Source organism: Sapajus apella, unplaced genomic scaffold (genome assembly GCF_009761245.1).
Source record: "Sapajus apella isolate SASKATOON/1434 unplaced genomic scaffold, GSC_monkey_1.0 scaffold6, whole genome shotgun sequence".
NCBI lineage: Eukaryota > Metazoa > Chordata > Mammalia > Primates > Cebidae > Sapajus > Sapajus apella.
Genome location: NW_022436946.1, coordinates 76,271,864 through 76,295,755, shown reverse-complemented (window position 1 = coordinate 76,295,755; position 23,892 = coordinate 76,271,864). Strand labels below are relative to the sequence as shown.

The window sequence follows — 23,892 nt, the reverse complement described above, 5'->3', positions numbered from 1 at the left end:
AAAAACAAACAAGCCCATTCAAATTGGGTGAAGGATATGAACAGACACTTTACAAAAGAAGACATATATGAGGCCAACAAACATATGAAAAAATGCTCATTATCACTGGTCATTAGAGAAATGCAAATCAAAACCACATTGAGATACCATCTCATGCCAGTTAGAATGGTGATCATTAAAAAATCTGGAGACAGGCCGGGCGCGGTGGCTCAAGCCTGTAATCCCAGCACTTTGGGAGGCCAAAGCGGGTGGATCATGAGGTCAAGAGATTGAGATCATCCTGGTCAACACGGTGAAACCCCGTCTCTACTAAAAATACAAAAAACTAGCTGGGCATGGTGGCGCGTGCCTGTAATCCCAGCTACTCAGGAGGTTGAGGCAGGAGAATTGCCTGCACCCAGGAGGCGGAGGTTGCGGTGAGCTGAGATCATGCCATTGCACTCCAGCCTGGATAACAAGAGTGAAACTCCATCTCAAAAAAAAAAAAAAAAGTCTGGAGACAACAGATGTTGGAGAGGATGTGGAGAAATAGGAACACTTTTACACTGTTGGTGGGAGTGTAAATTAGTTCAACCATTGTGGAAGACAGTGTGGCAATTCCTCAAGGACCTAGAAATAGAAATTCCATTTGATTCAACAATCACATTACTGGGTATATATCCAAAGGATTATAAATCATTCTACTATAAGGACATATGCTCATAAATGTTCATTGCAGCACTGTTTACAATAACAAAGACTTGGAACCAACCCAAATGCCCATTGATGATAGACTGGACAGGGAAAATGTGGCACATATACACCATGGAATACTATGCAGCAATGAGTTTGTGTCTTTTGTAGGAACATAGATGAACCTGGAAACCATCATTCTCAGCAAACTGACACAGGAACAGAAAATCAAACACTGCATGTTCTCACTCATAGGCGGGTGTTGAAAATGAGAACACATGGACATAGGGAGGGGAGCATCACACAGTGGGATCTGTGGGGGGGAATATGGAGGGGCAGTGGGGGCTGGAGAGTTGGGGAGGGATAACATGGGGAGGAATGCCAGATATAGGTGATGGGGAGGAAGGCAGCAAACCACATTGCCATGTATGTACCTATGCAACAATCTTTCATGTTCTTCACATGTACCCCAAAACCTAAAATACAGTAAAAAGAATAACTTTTTAGGAAAACTTCAGCTGCAAGATTATTAGAATAATTTTGTAAGTTCCTTCTCTAGTTTCTATATGTATGTCTGAGAGCTAAGATTTGTCCAATAGTTTCAATATCTATTTTAAAATAGCTTGTTTCCCTCCAGAAATATTTTTTTCCTACTGAGACAGCTTCTACCTTACAATTAGTTTTTAAGTATTATAATCTGATGCGTTTTTGTCCAAAGTGATGAAATAACATGACTTTCTCTTTAAATAAAAAAGGGAAACTCAAAAGGAAGAATGCCTGAAGCATGCCTTTTGTGCATGCTTGTTTTTCTTATTTACATCTTTTATTGGGCTGCCTTGACAAAGAAAGCCAACATGCTAAGATACTATAACATTTTAAATTAGAAGGCATATAGTGTTAAGTAGCTATAAATCTTGGCATTTCAATTCTTCCTTAAAATAAGCATGCAAAATCAAATTCACTATGGTCAGTCCACAGTGGTAAGATTAGAAAACGTAGATAAATCATTAGAAGATTAGATAAATCAAAAAAATAAGCATCTATGAAGATTAAGATGCTGTTTTTATACTTTCTTCCCTTTTCTCATCTGTGAGGGAGTATTTGGAGTATTTTTCCTTTGGTGAATAGATAACATGGTGAATTAAGCCTTGTTTTCTCTAATTTTTTTTCTACCTAAGGCTTGTATCAACTTCAACTTGGTTAGCTCCTTATTGCAGGAGGTTTTGTTTGTTTTGTTTTTTCTTGTTTTCAGAATCACCTGATGCTGACATTGCCATCACTGTATTAAGAATGATTACGACATTCACTCATCTACATTCCTACAATCAACAGAAAATTTTGGAGTGTCTTTTTATGTTGCCCCGGCTAGTCTTGAACTGTTGGATTCAAGCCATCCTCCCACCTCAGTCTCCCAGAGTGCTGGGATTATAGGTGTGAGCCACAGTTCTTGACCTGTTTACCTAAAATTTTTACTCAGCCATGTGGCAAACCAAGCCTCAAACTCAAGTCTTCTGACTCCTTGTCCTGTTGCTCTACCACACTTATCTTTCTTTATAAGACAATAGCCCTGCTCCCTAGTAAGATTAAAATCGGGCAATTGAATGTGAGTGTGAGGTTGTCATGCTTTTTCCACCCAGGTCTCATGGAATGAAATCAGACAAAGTATTAAAAGACAGTCCAGATTGGTAGTCCATCATGGGCAGGCCTGACCCTGACTTACATTGTGTAATGTAATGTACAGTGTTATGTACTCTTATGTGGAGTTGGTGGGAAACCTACATGGGATTATTTATGAAACCCTAGGAAAGGCCTTGTGAATCTACAGTATACCTCCCACTGTCCCCACTCCCTTCCATCACTCTATGTCAAATTTCTCTAGTAACGCTGTCATTTGGGTGAGTGTATCAAAGTGACCCACTAATTATAATCATTATCTATATTGAAAAAAAGTTCCAGTACGTTTATTTATTTGTTCAACAAATACATATTGAGCACCCATTACGTGCCAGACAATTGCCAGATTTTTTTTCCAAAAAAAAAAAATCCTGTCTATCATAGGAATTCTAATCATTCACAATGATATTACTACAAATTCACTTCTCCTGAAATCAGGAAATTTATGAGGTCTTTGGGGAATCTATATTGAATGAGGTAAGTAGTTGATGGAGGAAGGTGGTGTCCTACCCTCAGAGAATAGGCGTACAGCAGGTTTCTACTAGGAAATACTGGGAAAACTGAAATTTGGATATCATGAAAATATGCTAGGAAGTTTGGACCTGCTGCAATGAAAGGAAACGTATGTTTTGAAATCACATAGCTGGCTACCCCCACAGGGCTAAGTAGCGATTCTGGAGTAGAGAGGAGAAATATGAATCTGTGGGCACAGCATTTATTTCTTGAGTGGTCTGTGGGACAGCTGGAGGGTCCTCAGCTGGGCTTACTCATGCTTCCTCAGGTTGGCTGGGTGGAAGTGCCCTGTGCTAGGCTTGGCAAGCCTTGGCGTTCAAGCTGCAGACTGGGTTCAGATTTGTTCCATGTGTTTTAGGTTTGTCTCACAGTAATGGCAGTTCAAGAAGGCAAGTGCAGAAACATACCTTTTTTTTGTTTTTTTCATTTTATTTTTTGAGACAGAGTCTCACTTTGTCAGTGGTGTGATCTCAGTTCATTTCAACCTCCACCTTTGGGTTCAAGAGATTCTCCTGCCTCAGCTTCCCAAAGAGCTGGAATTAACAGGTGCATGCCACCACACCCAGATAATGTTTTGTATTTTTAGTAGGGACTGGTTTTCCCTTTGTTAGCCAGGCTGGTCTTGAACTCCTGACCTCAAGCCATCCACCCATGTCAGCCTCCCAAAGTTCTGGGATTACAGGTGTGGGCCTCCACCCTGGCCGAGGAGCACATCTTAAGCCCTTTCTTGTGTTAAACATTTGCTAACATCCCATTGTCCAAGGCAAGTCACGTGGCAAGCCCCAGTTCACAGGGTGAAAATTAAATACACCCCTGCTACTGTGAGTTTAAAGAAAATGGCATAGCTAAACTTGGTAACAAAGAAGTGGAAAAGTGGGTTGGAGGTGAAAATGAGTGAATATTTTTGAACAATATTTTAAGCGGGGCCAGATGGGGGGAGCATTAAGGATAGAGAAGTAGATCCATTGATGTAAATTGTTTGTGAAAGCATGTTAACATTCTGACTTATTTCTCATTATTTTTCTATTATTTCATATCCTCCCATTACCACTGTACTTTTCCCTTTCAGAATTATTTTCTTTCCTAAATATAAAAACATACTGCTTAGAATAATAGTACATTGAAATAGCTTAATTTAGTGACTTCCAGCTGACTCTCCAGGATTCTCAAACCACTTAGGGCTGAGTTTTCAATGAGGAAGAAAGCCAAAGCAAATGTACCTGCTCTTCTGTTAAGACCACTGAGTTGCAGCAGCTCTAAGGATGCAAGAATTACAGCTCTGAGACTATTTTCATGCCTCTCCCCAACCAAACCGAATTAAAGGATGCTGCCTTTTACCTTTAGAGTCTTAAACTATCTATGCCTATAGAAGAGTGAAAGAGGGTTAGAATATAGTGATGGACAACTTCCACTTATCTAATTTTTAAGTAGGTGTAGATGAGACTTTCATAATTTTTTTGTCTTTTTAGTTATGTTTCTAATTAAAATAATTTTTTAAAGCCTTTGGTATGAGATGTCGCTGTTAGAAACTGCAGTTAATGCCCAGGATTTGTTAGAAAATAAATGGTTTTTTTTCTTATCAGAAGATATCTAAGACATATTTTTAGTTCTGCATAGAATGTAAAGTCCTTCAAATTATCAATTTTAGGATTTTCCCAGCAATAAATGTTAGTATAATCGTAAGTAATATTTTCTGGGAAATACTGAATGCAAATTTACCTTTCAAATAATCTACATAACAAGTAATGCTTTTTAACATATAGTACCGTGGTTTGGACTTTTCCTGAACTCTGATATAAAGCACCTTTAAGAGTTTCATGTATATGTAACAATTCATCTTGATGCAAAATTTTCCTACATAAACCCATTTCTTTTTTTTTTTTTTTTTTTGAGACAGAGTCTCGCTCTGTTGCTAGGCACCAGGCTGGAGTGCAGTGGCGCGATCTTGGCTCACTGCGACCTCTGCCTCCCGGGTTCAAGCAATTCTCCTGCCTCAGCCTCCCGAGTAGCTGGGACTACAGGCATATGCCAACCACGCACAGCTAGTTTTCGTATTTTTAGTAGAGAAGGGGTTTCACCATGTTGGCCATGATAGTCTTAATCTCTTGACCTCGTGATCTGCCCGCCTCAGTCTCCCAAAGTGCTGGGATTACAGGCATGAGCCACTGCACCCAGCCATAAACCCATTTCTTGGCTTTAACTATATTTACATTTATCCTTCTGAGTCCAACATGGCATAAAGAAGTAAACTGTTTTCTTTGAAAAGTGTATTAATTATTTGACTTCCATTGTTGTTTGTTGGAGTGATTGCTTTCCAAAGCACATGAAATTATATTCTACTGGCATGAAGGATGACTTATTGTTAAATTAGTAGAATTTTGACTTTTTTCTTTGAGTCTGTTAGTAATTTTTCTTCTTTTATTTTTTACTTTTTATTGAGATATAACATATAAAATAAAATGTACAGATCTGAAGTGCTTAGTCTGATGAGTGTTCACAGTTGCATGAATACCACAACTCAAAACAAGCTATAAAACATCACAATACCACACACACACGTGCGCACACACACACACACATCTGGAGATGACTACTTTCTGATTCTTTTCATCCCTGATTACTTTTTGCCCATTCTTAGGCTTTATAAACATTGAATTATATAGTAATAACTCTTGCGTTTGGCTTCTTTGCTTTAAAAATATTTGAGATACATCCATATCATTGCATGTGTTCAAAATATATTTTATTGTATGAATATGTCATGATTTTTTTCAATCAGTTATTCTATTGATGAACACCTGTGTTGTCACTAATTTTAAGCTTAGTAGTCTTATTGTCAATAAGACTACTATGAAAATTCTTTTTTTGTTGTTGAGACAGAGTTCCATTCTGTCACCCAGGTTGGAGTGCAGTGGTGCGATCTCAGCTCACGGCAACCTCCATCTCCCAGGTTCAAGCAGTTCTCCTGCCTCAGTCTAACTGGGATTACAGGCACCCGCTACCATGCCTGTCTAACTTTTGTATTTTTAGTAGAGACAGGATTTCACCATATTGGTAAGGCTGGTCTTGAACTCCTGACCTCAGGTGATCTGCCCACCTTGGCCCCCGCTAAAGTTTTGGGATTACAGGGGTGATCCAGCATGCCTGGCCTGTGAACATTCTTGTACAAATCATTTTGTAGACCTATGTTTTTATTTCTCTTGGGTAAATACTAAGGAATCAATTCCTAAGTCATAGGATAGGTTGCTTTGTTATTGATTTATAGTAATTCTTTATGTATTCTGGATTCAAGTTCTATCTATGTACATACATGTAATATATATGTATATGTACGTATGTACCTAATTATATGTAATTTATATTTAAGATATATAATGCAAATATTTCCTCTGAGTCTAGGAGTGCATATTTATATTTTAATAGTGTCTATTCAGGAAAATTGTTAAGATTTTGATAAAGTTTAGTATTTAAATTTTTATTGTCAGTGAAGGATCCATAATTCTTAACTACTTAGTGTCAAAACTAAAATATTACTTCTAAAGTAAGGAGGTCATTTTGAGTTACATAGCAACAAAACTATGGGTGATTTGAACTGATAAAGGCAATGTCACATGTATGTTTTTTGTTAATGTTATAATTGGTTAATTTACTACTTAATGTTATATAAAAGGAAAAAGTAGAAAAGTTTTTCAATAAGGTAATTATGTAGCTTTAGAGACAGTGTCTCACAAAATTTATAGGTAAAAGAAGATATAGTTATTTGCCTAAAAATATATGAAATTTATGTATGAACAGTAGTAATGTTTAATTTGTAATATTTCCACTCTACTGTTAGCATGACATACTGCAAGGATTAAATTTTCTCATGTATCTAATTTAGGAAATACAAAAGTACTTTAGGATTTTAAGATAGTTGTATTGTTAGGTTTTAATCTTTCTCTTTCTTTCTCTCTTTCTTTCCACAATTCTATTTTGCTTCTCTTTGATGGGATTTCACATAAGACATTACTATAATATAAATTGAAACTTACAACCAATAAAAAATTGATATTATAAACATTCCTTATTATAGTAAACTTTAAGTTTTGCTCTGAGCTTCCTTTGATCTCTGACCAAAACAAACCATGATAAACATTTGTAATATAAGAGGAATATCATTTTTCTTGGTGTTAGATTTAAAAAAAAATTAATGTGGAGTTTATTAGAATGGAATCAAACTGATGTAATCCTCAGTAACTTCACCACTATTTTACAGTAAAGGCAGAACGTGACTTCATACAGTGATTTCTTGTATCGACCTCTCATAAAAGCTGAGCACCTAACATTAAAATGCAGTTCAGGGAAAGCTCTTTTATAACAGACTCTGATAATGTGGTCCAAGTTATGGCGTCTTCTTGTGGTTTAGCTTCCTCTAAGGAAAGGACTCATTTTATCTACTTGAGTGAATGAATGGCTAATTCTTCAACAGCAGTTTCCAAACATCTGCCTGCACACATTAGCATCACCCAGGGGAGCTAATAATATGAAAATTTCTGAGCCCTAACCCCAGCTCTGTAGGTCTGAGCTGGGACCCAAGGACGTCTTCCCTTTAAAAACCTCTTTAGATGATTCTGATGTATAGCCAGGTGTGGAAGCCATTCATAGGTAATTTGCCCTGAATTTTATTTCTGTCAGTTGGCCTTTTTATATGACGTGGTTATTAGAGAGAGTTGTAAAATCTGCATTTGTGTTGGACCTAGAGTGAAAATATTGCACAACAAAAGGAGTCAATTTTTAAGAAGGTTATTAACCAAAGATGTCTCTAGAGTAGTTAGATTCTGGAATATATGCCTAGTGAGAGACAGTTGACGGACTGTTGAAAAACAGAAGTGAAGAAAGGATAAAGGGGACACAGGACCACTGAATTTAAATATATGCAGAGATTTTTTAGAAAAGCAGCAAACTTACTGTATACAGTTTTTCAAGAGCAAAGTTATAGGAGTGACTTATGAAAGTTACATAAAGGCAGATGTCGGTAAATATTTTTAAAATAATATTCCAATAGGAAGGAGTTTTTAACAATAGAGTTAACTATCTCAAAGCTGATGAATTCTCTAGTTTTAGATTTGCCTACAGTAGAAGCATGAATGCTAATGAACAAGTTAACGGCTTTGACTAAAGTGGTGACACATTTCAGTCTTAGAGTTTGAAACCCTCTGATATTTTTCTATATACATGAATTTATAAATAAGTACATGCAAAGTAAATGCCAGGTTAACCAGAGCTCTGGAAGTGACGTTGAACAGCAAGGTGAATATTAGTTATACAGGATAATATAACTAAAATTATTTAAAACCCTCAAGAACATTAAATGACATGACAGTGTATATACATACTAAAAGTATAATAAGCTAGAATTTTATTCTATAAAATAAATATATTTTATATTTCACATTTTAGGAAAAAAAGAGTCAGCCTTTATTATATTATTAATTCTAGATTCCTATGCCTGACCTTGCTGTTTTTATCTGTATTTAAATATAATTAAATTTTAATTAAAATTAATTTAAGCAACTTCAAGGAAATAAAATAGTTTAGTAATAAAGTAAGAGTTCAGCTTGTGAATCTAATGCTGTGACAACTTATATAGGACAGGGCCGTGTAAAGCCTTTTTTTATTTAACCTGCTTACCACGTAGAGTTGTTGTGAGGATCAAATGAGTTAATGCATATAAAGAGCTTAAATGAGTCCCTATCATATCATAAATGCTCAATAAATGTTGTTATTATTGCTACTATTATTGATGAATAGAGTGACTTTTTTTTATGATCATTACATTTGTCATGGTATGTGGCACAGAGAAGGTTTCCTGTATTTGTTCATTGATTACACCCAATCACTATGTAATGATTTGATGTCATAATCATCAGGGCTTCCCAGTGAAGCCATGGAACACACCACCATTTCATGTATTTCCAATGCAGACATTTCTTGAACTTTTTTCCAGTAGTTGGGCTGTTGCTATTAAACAAATTCTCGTATCCCTGTTTAAGAACATGTGTTTCCTGAAGAAGTTGGTGGTGGCTAAATGAGAGTACTTCGCCTGAAATTATTTCTGAAATTATTTTGAGTTTTGAAAGGACTAAAAATTAAAGGAATGGGAGAAGAGGTCAGATAATTTAAAGTAAGAAAAGTGGGATATGGAATAAAGATCAAAGTGAAAAAATGATATTCTAAAAATGTGAAGTAGATTTGCCAGACTTAGGAAATGAGCTATATTAGAAATTATGAATTTTCAGTAGATACAGATTTAATACCTGACAGGTAATGGGAGGTGATGTCTGGAAATGACAATTCGGGAATAATTATCTCAGGTAAAGTCACAAAATTGACAGCCCTGTCAGGTCAAGGGAGAGAGCAAATGTCTTAGAGCATGTTCATCTTTGTCAGTGAGGAGTAAGAAATCCTATTTGCTAGATTATCTTTCCAAATACCATGCTATTCATCCATATTTTCCTAAATGTTTCTTCATATTTCTATCAGTTTTGATGAAGGGGATGAAAAAGTTATTTACAAGATTTATTTGCTTTTCTCACTCTACATGCAAAAGATAGACTAAGAAGCAATCATATTCTAGTATTAAAGTTGCCATGTGAGTATCATATTGATTTAGTTTCCTTTTTTTGGTCATATTTTAGGAAAAAGAGGCCTGTGACCTCTGGACAAAATAAAGAAATATTCATTCAAAATAGAAAATGAAAGGTGTGTATTTCTCATATGGCACTTTAATATTTTTACAAAAGTAACAGCCCATGTAATAACACATTTTCATATCTGATTAGCTCCAGTTTTTCTTTAACTTTCTCGGCAGGTGAATCAGTTGAAAAAATAGTTACAATTAATTGAAAGTAATGTCTGAAATTGTTCATTAATGCTTTTCCACGTTTCATTTTCCCATTTTGTTTTATCTATTTAAAATCCACTTAAATCCCACCAAGGAACCATTGTGGGACCTCTCAGTAGATATTTATTTAGCTATTGGGCTCCCAGATGAGGGAGGAAAATGAATACTTTGTGGGGAAAAGACATACTTAGATACATAGAAGTACCCTAAAATCATTATTCAAAGAGCTGTGGTTTTGTGATAAAAATAGAAAACAGAAAACTCTTAGTTGTAAAATAGCTCTGGAAATTATCCTTACAAATAGCATCAATTTCCTCCTCTGCTACCAAATTTCATTTTTTTTATCCTGAACATTTAGAGTGTGGACAACTATTGTCTGACAACTATGTCTTACTCTTATACAATGTGGCAATATGGCACGGGGATGTGAGTTAAAGACTAATGCTTACAACTCAAAATATTCTAGTTTAATTTTGTGGCTCCTGCTACAACTGACAGTGAAATTATTTATTTGCTCAATACAAAATACTTCACAGATATCAGGTAATTTTGAAATGATGAACTGTGCTTCTAAGAGGAAACTCCGGTATTTCACAAATGAAGTTTGTAATTTGGGTGACATTATTCTTTTTTTAACTTACAAAGCACCAGTCATAATATATGACATGTGACTATATGACATGACCTAAAGTATGTGGGATTCGGAGCATAGTTTCAGTCCAACTGTAGGCACCAGAAATCTAAGCTGGTATTATTAACTGTTGTTTTCCTGTTTTGTTGTTGTTTGCTTTTCATATCTAAATAGGTTTACATTTCTTGACATTCATCTTGTTTTACTGAATTGCTTTCTTAAGTTAATCAAGACCATTTTTAGTTATTTGCCTCTCTTTGAGAGAGTTAATATACATGTTTAAGTTGATGTTATTGCCTACTAAACATTACTAAACAGTCCCTCACCTCTCTTTCAATTAAGTCAGTGATTGCTTCTTATGATGGAGAGACCACAGGCAGCCTAGCTTGGGAAAAAGCCAGAAGGTGAGACTAGTGGTTTTCAATTGGTTTATAAAGCACATAAGTTAGCTGTGAGGGGTGTTGGAATTCTTTACTAGTAGAAATGGAAATTCTAAAAGCCATAAACAATTTTGTCTTTAAAATAACCTATGTTAGTTCCAAGATTATTCCTGTAACACTGTCATTCTCACTTTTTGATCAATATGTTTTCTTTAGTGGAAAATAAAATGACTGGGACTTTTGTTTATGCAACTGGAGCCTATGATGATGTTTCAAACAGAAACACCTTCTGTCATTATGGGTCAGGGAGCAAAACAGACTGAATCTGTGGATTGAGACCATGTTTTTTACCTTGTTGGAAATATGAGACATCCTTGTGGTTTTTCTCATGTTCTCTCTAATTACTGTAGTTTGTCATTCCCAAATTAGTTTAAAACAAGAACAACATAACAAAAACACCTTGCTCTAAATCTAAAAGAATAAGCCTTCTAAGCAGGCTTCAGATGTGTTTACCTAAATATTCAAGTAGACATGGGTTGGTGAGAAAGAAAGACAGCTAGAGATAGAAGCCTGGCAGAGTCTGCCACCCAGGCCTGCCCAAGGGTGCTTCCTGTAGAGAAGTTGGGTACTCAAGAAGAAGTGAAAAAAATTTTTTTTTGTACCCAACAAGCCAAAGAGGAAACTGCCAATTTCTCCTTGCTTTTAGGACATGGTGACCCTACTAACTACTGAAAACGTAACTGTTAGTGAATTATAGTTGGGAACAGAGAACTCTCTCACAAATCTCCCCTCTTCCCCACCTCTGGCACAGGTATGGATGGGAAAGAAGTATTGAGCCAAAGTTTCTGCCTCTAGAAACTTAGTTAGAAATACTAGAAGAGGTAGAGCAATAATTTTCATTCTCTAAACCTTTTGAAAATGAATCTCATACAGCATTGTCCTGCATGGATCTTCCTGGGAGAAAATGGAGATGGCCATTATGGTCAAATGAAAGGTGACATTTTGAGAAATAATCCCCTACATGTTTAATTCATGTAATCCCTGTCTACCTCAAGAACTTCTTTTCCTTAAACTCTTTTCTTCTTCTCTCCCTCTTCCCTTTCCTTGCCCTACCTCTTGCTTCCACTTCCCCTTCTCTCCTCTCTTTCTGTATCTTTAACTTCTCCTTTTCCCATGGGTAATTCCTCATCTAGCATTGTACCCATAAGTAAAAAAGACCAACTTCCCTTCATTACACCCTCTTTTCTCAGTTCAGCTTTCATCTACGTTTGCAGCAATTCTCTTCATTCTCTCTTTATTTTCACATCACGTTATTTCTCTTCAACCCACTGCAGTTCCACTTGAGCTTCATCTCCTTTTCCTTCTGCATAATTCAAAGTAAGACTTTAGACCTCATCCTATTTGATACCTCCCTCTGATACACTGACCATTGCTTACTCTTCTGGCAGTTCCTTACTTCTTAGTGGATGGCTTTTGTTTTGCTTTATTTTTGTATGGAATGAACAAGTTTTTCCTTGCAGGTTTAGTGGCAGGAAATTTCTGGTATTCTAAGATTTTCTAAAGTTGTGTTGAATTTGCAGGCAGCACATGGTTTTTGGAGAATGAATGCAGGTTAGTAAGTAGATAAAAAAGCAAATGAGAGAATGAATATGTAGGGAATGATAGCAGATATAAATCCATAAGTAAGTAAATTAAGTATAATATTTTTTAAATTGCTGAATGGAGAAATAAACTGATTATGTTAATAGAAAATAATAGCTCGAGTAAAAAGAAGTTAACTGAACATGTTGCCAAAATTTTGGAAACAATATGAGAAACTTAAAGAATCAAGTCTGTTCGTATTCTGGAGATATAAAGGATAATAATGGGGTAGATTGCAATGATTAAGAAGACCAGAGACTTGACTTCTTACCTATTATTTTGTTTCCTTATTAGTCTTTGAAAAATTTGTTTTTCCAAAATTTAAAATCTCTCATTAATCTCTGTAGTGAGTCTTTATTTTATCACCTTTATTTTAGAATCATAGCCTTTTCATATTGTTTTGTGAATAATTTCCTGGCCTCTTCAGGGGAAGGTCAACATTACTCATTGCTCACTGTAAAAAAATGGCCAGCTGGTTTCCCTTGTCTTATAATTAGGAATCTACTTCATCTATCTTCCATACCTTTTGAAAGCAAAAATTACTCTGATGAAGCTCCTGAAGCTTCCCTGAATGCACATTGGTGATGTAACAGGACCTGATGGTTTGTGATTAGTACATCTGGCTTTTCAAAATATCAATGTTCACTTTTCCCTTCTGGTGTAGAACTTTCACTGTTCCATCTTCACCCTATGGGTAACAGTCATCATGTTCATTTGTTCACTGATAAATTGACATGAATATACAAACTTCCATATAAAATGAGTTTTAAAATAATATTCTTCACCTTTTCCTCTTTTAGAATTTGTGAATGGAAATGAGATCACTTCCAAAGACCTCCTTTGAAATATATATTTGAAGATATTTTTATCAATTGCATTTTATTTGTCTTGCAAATGAATCATTTGTCTTTTTACCTTTCTTTATTCTTTCACTTATAGAAACCCTTTTTCTATGTACCAGGATCATATGTCTTGCATTTCACATTTTATAGTGTTCCACTATTGTCATTGGTCTTAAGGTCACTCTACACTTCTAGTTTAGCCAGCTCAATATTCTGATGTCACCATTGTTCTTCTGTTATGTAATATTTGGTGAAGATGGTTCTGGTAATACTAGAATCATGCTTAAAGAACACTGAATTATGTAGGATTATTTGAATACTTTCAGCAATATACCTATATCAGGAAATCAATGGTATTGAAACATGTCTGAGGGTGCTGGACTCTGTAACTTCACAGCTGATGTTTATCAGCTTCCATTCACCTTTTAAATATTAAAGACAGCTGCCTGGCATGGTGGGAAGGACATTAGTTTTAATACCAAACCAATCTTGATTAAAATCCTGATTTCTTAAGGTATCAACATTTGCCATTTATCATTGTAAAAATAATTTAACCTCTTAGATCCATAGTTTCTTCACTGGCCAAGTAGGACAATGATATCCTCTCGTAGGGTGGTATGAGGAATACTTGACATATGCTGTGAATATTTTGGTACATAATACGTATTAAATAAATAGAAGTTCTCCTTATTTTTCTACCCTTTTTATAAAAATCAGAAAAAAGGATATTTTTTTTCTCTTTACCATTAAGAAATTTCCCCATATATAATTACTTTAATGTCTTATTTGATAAAATATTGGTACATCAGATATTAAATAGTATTTCACTGATTTGAAGCAGTAAGTGAATATTAAAGAGCTCTTTCCACTAAATGAGTCATATTCTATGATGTACCGTTTTTCTTGTTCAGAAAGAGTGAACCTTACTCAAACCATGTGAATACAAATTTGGTGAAATTATTGAAATCATAAAACTTCTTGGTCATTTATTTATATTTTATAAATACTTTATAGAAACTTGCTATAATGTGACAAAATATTACCTAAAATCTGTTTTAAATCATTGTATTTTACCATGTTAAAATAGTTACTCAAGCTTGAAGTCTATAGATTTTCATTCTTTTTATCTTCCTTATTCATTTAACAAATATGTAGTGAGTTGCTACGACATGTAAGACACTGTTCTAGGCTCTTGGCATATGTCAGTGATGCAAAGAGACAAAGATCTCTGATCTTGAGAAGTTCATATTTCAGCAGTGGGAGACGGTACATCTCAGAAAATAGTAGTGCAAGGTGAAGGGTGCATGGAAATATTTAGATGTGGTGAGGGAAGAAGATTGTAGAAGTAAGTAGGATAATTAGGGTAGGAACCATCAAAAACTGACAATTGAGCAAAGACTTGAAAGAAATAGAGGTTTAGTAATACCTGTATCAGGAAGAGCATTCCAGACAGAAGGAAAGGTTGGTGCAGAGACTCAAGGCAGGAAGGTAGATGGAGGGAGTAGTGATGGGAGTACTGATGCTATCCTAAGGACTCTGACAATTCCTTATGTGTAAAGTAGGGAACGATTGGGTAGACGTTGCAGGACCTAATTCATCTTTCAAAAGAGTCACTCTGACTGTTGTGTTGAGAATAGACTCCAGTTGGAGGACAATAGTAAATGTTGGGTGACCAGTTAAAAGTCTATGGTGAGAATTCAATGAGAGACAATATTGGCTCAGGATGGGGTGGCAATAGTGGAGGGGTTGATAAGTGGTCAAATTCTGCACAAATTTAGAAAATGCATACAGTCTGGTAGATAAGACACAGGATGTAAGAGAAAACTAGGAGTCAAGTCTAAAGTTTTTGGCCTGAACAGTTAGAGAAATGCAGTTATGAATAGCCAAGATTGAGATGGCTGCTAGTAGAATCAGGTTTAGGGAGAAAGATGAAAAGTTCATGTTAGAAATGCTGATTTTGAGAGGTCTATTAAATACCCAAGTAGAAATATTGAGGAGGCAGTTAGATGTCCGACTGGAATTAAGAAGAGAGAATCAGGCAGGAAATGGGAAAGTTGCATGTATTTAGGGTACTTTATGGCTAGTGTCATGTTGAAGAATGGTGTGAAGGACTGAATGGGGGTTGTAGAAGGAAAGGTGGCCAGATGCAGAGCCCCTGAAGTTTTTTCTTGTCTGTTTCTAGGTACTTTTATTCGGTAATCAACAAATCTGAAAATTGTATATTTGAAAAATGTTTCATTTTGTCCACCTTATATTATCTTAACTGTTCCTAAGGTCTCTTAGGACCGGTGTGAACTATACAGTAACACTTGGGAAGTAGACACAAACACATGTCTTTCCCTAACACTGTTTGGAGATAATTGTCTCCATTTATGATAGGAAAATTAAAACATCATAAGATTGAGAACAGAAATGTAAACGTGCCATAGTCTACTATTTGACTGCTTCCTGCACAGTAACTAGTTTCCTGACATTAGTCATGAAAGATAAAACCATTTAAAGTTCACATTCAGATAAAGTTTTACATAAAATAGTGGTGTTTTTTTGAGGAGGGAGGGTAGAGGGTAGTGATTGCAGGCACCAAAATGGAAAGTCAAAAGAGAGAAGGTAATTATGTAAATTGTGTTTCTTGAAGGCATTTAGAGTTTTTAATTCACATACTCTAAGTATCTGAAAGCACATTTAGTTCCTGTTTGGAGAGATGAAAGCCTTGCCATAGCTTCATCTGCAGGCTTGTGGCAATGTTAGTTTCTCCCGTGTGTACGTGCACTGAAGAGTGGAAGTGGCTGAGTGGGCAGTTGGCAACCATTCATTGCATTGATTGCAGTCATTCATAAAACCCAGCGGCACTGAGGGTGGAGTCAGGAGGAGCATTCCCCTGAGCCAGTTACAGAATGTCTTATTTGCATAAATCTTCAGTGATGCGTCAGTGATGAGGGAATGCTCACATGCAGTTAGAAGACTCTTTAAGAGCTCCAATCTGATAAATCTGAGTAATTAAAGACTTTGCAAAACATAAGAGGTCAAATGCTTTAAATTCCTAGTCTCTCAATCCGTGGTAATTCTGGGAAGTCAGCCTTGTGGTGGCGTTTGTGGCTGAAGGAGTGAATTATACCCGTAGACCGACCCCTTAAAAGCTGCAACATACTGAAATATCATTGTTGTGCTTCTTAAAGTATGCGGGATTTATATTATTATAGCAAGTCTAATGCATAGGAGACAGCGGAAATTGCTGAGGTTACACAGTTTCCATACATTAAAACTGTCAAAACTATTAAAGGTTTATCTCTCCAAACTATAATACAGTTCAATTATAATTTTAAAGAAATGGTAATCCACACAAGCTAACAAAAAATCTTGTGAGTGTATTATACTCAGATTTGTCTTACTCTGAGTGTGGAGTACTTTGTTCTTTTTCTTTCTTACATCTAGAAAAGATTTTAGCTAAAACAGAAATCAAATTAGAAAACACAGGCTATCTATTGCCATGATTTAAAATCACCCCAAATTGGGTAAATAATTACCAACCTGAAACAATTAGTTTTCTCCCTTCAAAACACAGATTGAATAGCTAACTACATTGCTCTAGTCTTGAATATTTGTGTTATTTTCCTGTTTTATTCATTCAAGTCAGATTAATTCTAAATATATTGCTCTTGAATATTGATGTGTTTATTTTTATTATTCAATAACACTTTAAAGTTAAAAGCTTTGAATGGAGTTTTTATCAGAAAGATTCTATAACACACATAGACCAAAACAGTATGTCAACTTGTAATTTTAAACTAAAACCACTGGGTACTTGAGATTAGACAAGAATTTTCTTAGAAAGATAGGACTTTTTAAATTTTTATTTTATTTTTGTTTTATTTTTTATTTGAGACAAAGTCTTGCTCTGTTGCCCATGCTGGAGTGCAGTGGCACGATCTCAGCTCATTGCAACCTCCACCTCCCAGGTTCAAGCAGTTAATCCTGCTTTAGCTTCCCGAGTAGCTGGGACTATAGGCATGCACCACACACCCAGGTAAAAGCTGTATTTTTTCTAGTAGAGATGGGGTTTCACCATATTGGTCAGGCTGGTTTTGAACTCCTGACCTCAACTGCTCTGCTGGCTTCAGCCTCCCAAAGTGCTGGATTACATGTGTGAGCCACCATACCTAGCCAATAGGGCCTTTTAGTCACAAAAAAAACCTTTGCTTAGAAACCTACCTTTAGTGCTGCCTAACACTATATTTGTTAGAAAATGGTTACTTCAGCACATATTTTTAAAAACTCTTAAGTGGTACATTTGTTTTATTTGAAAGCACTGTATGAATACCTGAGACTTAAAGGGGAAAAAAAAGGGATGAATCAAGATTTCTCATAAATTTAATTCTTTAGAATTTTTCCAAGTTGGTGTATTTCAGATATTTTCACGAATAAGTCCATGTAGGTTAAAAATGCTGTATATGCTATTTTTAGTTAAGTGAGAATTGCTAAAGATTTTTGAATGCTATGAAATTTAACTTGCTGGACATTTTACCTGTGTAAGTTAGATTAAAATTTCGATGCTCAGAAATCCTAGGACACTACTCTTCCTTAATAATTGCCTTCCTGAATGTTCTCAAGGCTGATGCATGATTGGTCCTCTCACGATACTGGGAAAATAACACAAGGCTTTGTGGTTCCTGAGGATGTCATTGATTCACATCTTTTGACCAATTCATTGAAAGTTTAGCATCAAATCTCGAAGAACACTACTTTTTGAAACTTATCTCAAAGGGAGGGTGTGTTGAGGCTTTAAAATGGCACCGTTTTCTTTTCTTGTCATGTTACATTTTGGTTTCGAAGTCTTAATGACCTTGTTTGGAATGAGCAGTATGTGTGTACACCTTTCTGTGCATTGTGTCCATGTTTCCCTGTATCATTTCTTTCAGAAGTGGAGAAATTTGCCATGCAGTTTAAGCTCTGGGAAAATAGTTTATCTACCATTGCTTCACCAGTGATCCACTTCTGGAATAACATGACTGGCCTTAAATATGAGCAGGGTAGTCAAATCTCCAAGAAGCCTCCATGAAAGCTCTTAAGAACCAGATTCATATTTGAAGCATTCTGGATCCTAAGGGGCATTCCATTTAGCAAAGACTAAGATGTGGGCTCTAAGTTTTGTAACCAAACCATCTCTATTCAAAGCCATGTTTATTTCAAAGCTTTAGAGGAAAAGAAACATCTGAGCCATCCAAATTCATCCTCAGATGGAGATGTTTTCTGACTTCTGCCAATAAATGTCACCAATGCTCTGTAAGCCCTGTTTACGTGAAAGTAGGAATATCTCTTCCTGCTGCCCTTTGAAGCTTTGTTATTTATTTTGTGATGGATGGCTTAAGGCACAAAGACATTAAGTACATTTTTTCACATTTTGGAGGTATCTTTCTTATTTTACACACACACACACATATACACACACACACTTTATATATGAACATTATCTTTGATCTCTTCCTCCCATCTTAGTATGAGGAAATTTTGAACAAGGGGGATGCCTTGAGGCCTCTCAGATATTTTTGTACAAACAGAAAGACCTGTGTGGTGATTGATGGTGTGAAAGAAAAGTCCATATTTTTTAGTAAAATAGCAAAAGCTACAGAATATCGGGCTCAAAATTTAACATATCAACACAACAGCTGTTCCTATTTTTAAGCTTTCAGACATCTTCATGTGGTCACGCAAAGCTTTCAGTAGCTTTTCTGCTATGAGAAAAGCTGCTGACAATCATGTTATTGATGCTAAAAGGAAAGTCAAATACAGAGGCTAGCACAGATTTTATTTGGGTATAATTGAGCTTTTGGAAGCCTGAGTCAAAGATTTCCAACTCCAGGGGCTTTGCTAGGGCCCAAAGGTTAATGTTGAAGGGACTTGCAAAGATTTTCCCTTAGATTGTTTTCCAGTACCGTGTTTAATTTCTAGATGTGTTCTACCCTTTTTATAATTAATAGTGCATTGTGCTGTCTATCATGCGCCCCAGGTGTGTTGTCAGGGACATGGCGAAGCCTGCTGCCTGCAAAACACCAAGAAATGCTGAAAACCAGCCCCACCAACCTACACCGTAAGTATGGCATTGGTTTTATTGACTGAAAATGTCGTCTCTTACGCAGATCATTGGTTGCAGATTTATTCACATTGCATGTAAGAGTAGATACTCTGGCTACTCTTGTATAATAAAAAGGCTACTGTTGAATTAGATAAAATTAGCTGAGTTCTGGATTTATTATTTTTGTTAAGTGATGTTTCTAATACCATATTGAAAGGATTAAGCTAGTTGGAGGAAAGGACAGTTTTCTTAGGGCTCTAAAGTGACAGCAGTTCTTTTTGTTTGTTTGTTTTTTTGTTTGATTGTTTTAGATTTGGAATGTATCTGAGCTGGAACATAATACCTCAGGGAAGTAGGGAGGCAAGGTACAGACAGTGTGCCGAATGGGGCCTGTGTGTATAAGGAAAAGGCATAGGTAGTCCATTATCCAACCTTCACACGCTGTTATTTAAAGGTAATGGAAAATTTTTACAAATGGATTGTCGGCCGGGCACAGTGGCTCACGCCTGTAATCCCAACACTTTGGGAGGCCAAGGCGGGTGGATCACCTGAGGTATGGAGTTTGAGACCAGCCTGGCCAACATGATAAAACCCCATCTCTACTAAAAATACAAAAATTAGCCAGGCACGGTGGTGGGCATCTGTAATCCCAGCTACTTGAGAAGCTGAGGCAGGAGAATCACCTGAATCCAGGAGGCGGAAGTTGCAGTGAGCCAGGATCATGCCACTACCCTCCAGCCTGGGTGACAGAGTAAGACCCTATTTCAAAACATAAACAAAGACAAAAGTGGATTGTTCATCTAATTTTGTTTGCATTATTGCATTCTTAAGTCTAAATTCTAATGATTAGTTAAATGACCAACCGAAGGCATCTCATTCACATCTGAAACTCAAGAGTTGACTGATTTGATTTCTTCTCTACTCCCTGCTTTACCCTTCATTTGGTCATTGAAATGCTTATATATTATATATTACATACAGTAATATATCATTTAGAATTATTTATATTTTAGAATATGAAATTTGGTAAATTTCAGGAGGCTTAATAGGTGTTACAGATCTTACCTCAATAAATATACTTGAATATCATCTATATTTAATTGGTATTTTCCAAGGAATAAAAATAGTTGTGAATTAGCAATAGTAAAAATGATAATTACATTTTAAAAAGTAAAAACTTGGAAGAAGTACTTTAAATGATATTGCCATTTTTTTTCCTGTAGATATTTCCAATAGATATTCTGACTTTATGTAAAGCCATTTTTGTATAATGGAACTTTTTGGATAATTCATAGAAACCTTACATCCCCACTTGACATCTTATATTCTAGGAATTAGAAAATATTTTACTTATTTTAGGATTCAAGTACTATGAGGAATTAAAATTGATATTCAAATCTGTTTATATTCTACATATTGAGGTTTCATTTTAAATTGGTCTCACCTATTCCAAAGTTCATTTTAAATTGGACATTATTGGATATAACTAGCATTTGCCATCCTCCACAACAAGACATTAGATAATTTTTCCCTTATTTTGTTTTCACTTTCAACAGATTTAACAGTTGTACAAATCTGTGGTCACTTTCATTGTACCTAGTGGAAACTTCTCTATGGCTCTTCTGAGTGTAGTGGCTGAGAAGAAGCAACTGTAGATTTTTTGGGGATCCTGCTTTTTGACAATCTCTTTGCTCACTCAGTTCTTTTCTGTTTAAAATAATGAGCTTCTCTGTCAGTGACTTGAAGAATTTAAAGTTTGCTTTCATTCCTTAGGATAGCTGATTTTCTGTAGAGAGTAATGTTTGTGAATGGAACTCTCCATAGCCACATAAATCCCTTTTTAGGTTAACATAGAAAGGACAAAAATAAATTGGAGGGGGTGATTGAGGACAGGCTTTAGCCTGTAGATCAGTGTTTTTAAATTTGTAGTTTGTGATTTTCAGCTGGTCTAAAAATCAGTGGAGGCTAGTGACCAGAACTCTTTCAATATTAAAAGAAAATAAAATATGATAAAAAATATAAAAGTGCCTCCCAGGTTAGTATTTTGGGTCAGAACTTAGATCTCTCTATATGGTAACTGTGTTAAAATATAAAATTTAATAAGCATTGCAGTTAGTTATGAGGATTGCAAGTTGGTTTTAATTAGGAGAATTCCATAACCAGTTTTGCTTTATCTGTAGATGTATGTACATAGATAACATGTATTACTTGCTTTGGCGGAAGTAGGGAAAATGGACTGTAAATGTAAAGTGGACAAAACTAGAGACAAGTAAATCAATTAACAAGCTACTGCAATAGCCCAGAGAGAGATAACAAGGTCTTAACTTAGAGGAAGGGGTAATAGAGGCTATGGGAGGGAGACATTTCGAGAGCTGAGAAATAAAATGGGCAATGCTTGATTGCCAGTTGAATATGGGTTGTAAGGAAAGAGTTTAGGAGGATTACCATATTAATAGCCTGGGTGACTAAGAGCCACTGCCAAGAAATTGAATTAAAGCTGTAAACCAAATCTAGGCACAGATGGTGTATTAGTCTATTTTCACGCTGCTGATAAAGACATACCTGAGACTGGGCAGCTTACAGAAGAAAGAGGTTTATTGGACTTACATTTCCACATGGCTGGGAAGGTCTCACAATCATAGTGGAAGACAGTGGCAGACAAGAGGTAGAAGGTGAAAGGCACATCTTACATGGCAGCAGACAAGAAAAGAGGTTGTGCAGGGAAACTCCCCCTTATATTACTGTCAGATCTCGTGAAACTTATTCACTGTCCCAAGAACAGTGTGGGAAAGACCTGCCACTGTGATTCAATTACCTCCTACTGGGTCCCTCCCACAACACATGGAAATTCAAGATGAGATTTGGGGGGAACACAGCCAAACCATATCAGATAAGCAGTAGTGAGTTCAGATTTTCATGTAGTGATTTTTGTAATACCTGTAAATTATTCAAGCATATATATTTAACAACAGGTTGACTCTGTTAACCTTTAGCACTCAGTTAACTAGGGAAATAGATGACATCACCAAATGATACATAGAATAAAATAAGAGTAAGTTCTAGGTAAAATCAATGCTTGAAGAATGGGTAAAGTATGAAGGTCCCCCAACTCAGCCAAGAAGTAATAGTTAAAGAATCATAAGAATCAGAAGTTAAAGTAGCAGAGGGATTCAAGGGGAATGCCCAACAGTGTTAAATGCAGCAGAAAATCAAGAAATAAGGGATGAAATGTGTGCTTTCGTTTTGGTCATATAGAGGCCATTTACCATAGTAGTTTCAATATGTAAGTGAATGGAAATGCTGTATTTCTGTAGTCTTGAGTGGGAAATGAGAAGTCAGAAAAAGGAGATGGTAAATGTACATGACTTTTTCTAAAAGCTGAGTAGGGAAAAAGAGAGTGGTTGGTAGAGAGACAGAAAGAGGGTGATAGTACTCATATCACTTGGTATATATTATTATGCAAGTCTAGATTGATGGATACACATTTCAATATACTTTATATTTTTGATAACTATGTATATAAACTATCCAAGTGTTCCCTTTAAGTTATTATTAAAATGTCACTCAGCCATATTTTAACGATGCCACCTGAGTCATCATCATTTAATCAAAGTAATAAATATATCAAAATATTACTGGAGTTCAACAAATTGGGTCATATGCCTGCTGTTTCTTGGGTATGAGATAGAAAAATGAGATATATAAATGAGTTAGAATCTTTTCCTTAAGAGTTTCTTCTCAAGTTGCAGGAGGAGAGGATAGTTAGATAATCAAATAAATTATAATACTGAATAATAAGTGCAGTAATAAAAGTGTGTTTAAAAGAGAAAATGATTTATTCTGTTTGGGCTTGATGTGGTCTGGGAAGTATTTACAGAACCTGGAACAGCAATATGGATTTTAAAGACTGAATAGTTTAGTAGGTATGCAAGTTTGAGTTACAGTCTTCCAGAAGCAGAAAACAATTACCCTGAGACCCAGAACATCAGGTTGTGCTGGGATAATTTAAACCATATACTCATTGCTGGACTCTGTATGCATTACATTTTTCTCTAATTTGGTCCTGAGATCTCTCTCAAGAGTGGCTATAAACTCTAGCCCTGTGTCAATGGGGCTTCAGGGGAGGTGGCCATGGATGTTTACGATGTGCCTTTCATGGAATAGTTCTTCATCTGTGTTGCTGGCCTAATGCTGAAGTGACTAACCTGTGACCAAATGCCCCTCTCAAAGGAAACTTGTTCAAAATGGCAGACACCCCTATGGCTCTTAACTAAGCTGTGTCCAATTTATTCCTACCAAGATGCCAGGAGAGTTGGCTAGGAGATCTCTGGCTAGGAGGAGAGTTAGGTTCAGGCATGTCAGTCAAGTGAGACACAAAGGAGGCAACACAATAAAACACATGAAATAACAGAAGCAGTGTGTCACTGACAGATTCTAGCGAGAAGGGGCCAGCATGCCTCCAAGGGCCAACAGGAAGCTGGGAACTGTCTGAGGTGGGAGCTGTCTGAGAAATGTATGTTCAACTAGCTGGTGGGAAGCGAGAGAGAGAGAGAGAGAGAGAGAGAGAGAGAGAGAGAGAGAGAGAG

The 23,892-nt window shown here is 36.0% G+C and overlaps 1 protein-coding gene and 1 long non-coding RNA gene across 24 annotated transcripts in view; one reads left to right on the top strand and one right to left on the bottom strand.

The window, feature by feature from the left end:
- The window catches only part of RIMS1 (regulating synaptic membrane exocytosis 1), a 496,468-nt gene that overhangs the window by 66,339 nt on the left and 406,237 nt on the right, over positions 1 to 23,892 (top strand). For all 23 annotated transcript variants that reach the window (XM_032275542.1, XM_032275541.1, XM_032275540.1 and 20 more), the window contains exon 2: positions 19,241 to 19,321. In XM_032275542.1, coding sequence (XP_032131433.1) covers positions 19,241 to 19,321 — 81 coding nt within the window. The remainder of the gene's footprint in view (positions 1 to 19,240; positions 19,322 to 23,892) is intronic.
- LOC116549745 lies at positions 12,053 to 19,838 on the bottom strand. Its single transcript, XR_004268039.1, has 3 exons — positions 19,811 to 19,838; positions 17,332 to 17,336; positions 12,053 to 12,136 (listed from the first exon to the last, which is right to left on the bottom strand). It is a non-coding gene; the product is annotated as an uncharacterized LOC116549745 (long non-coding RNA).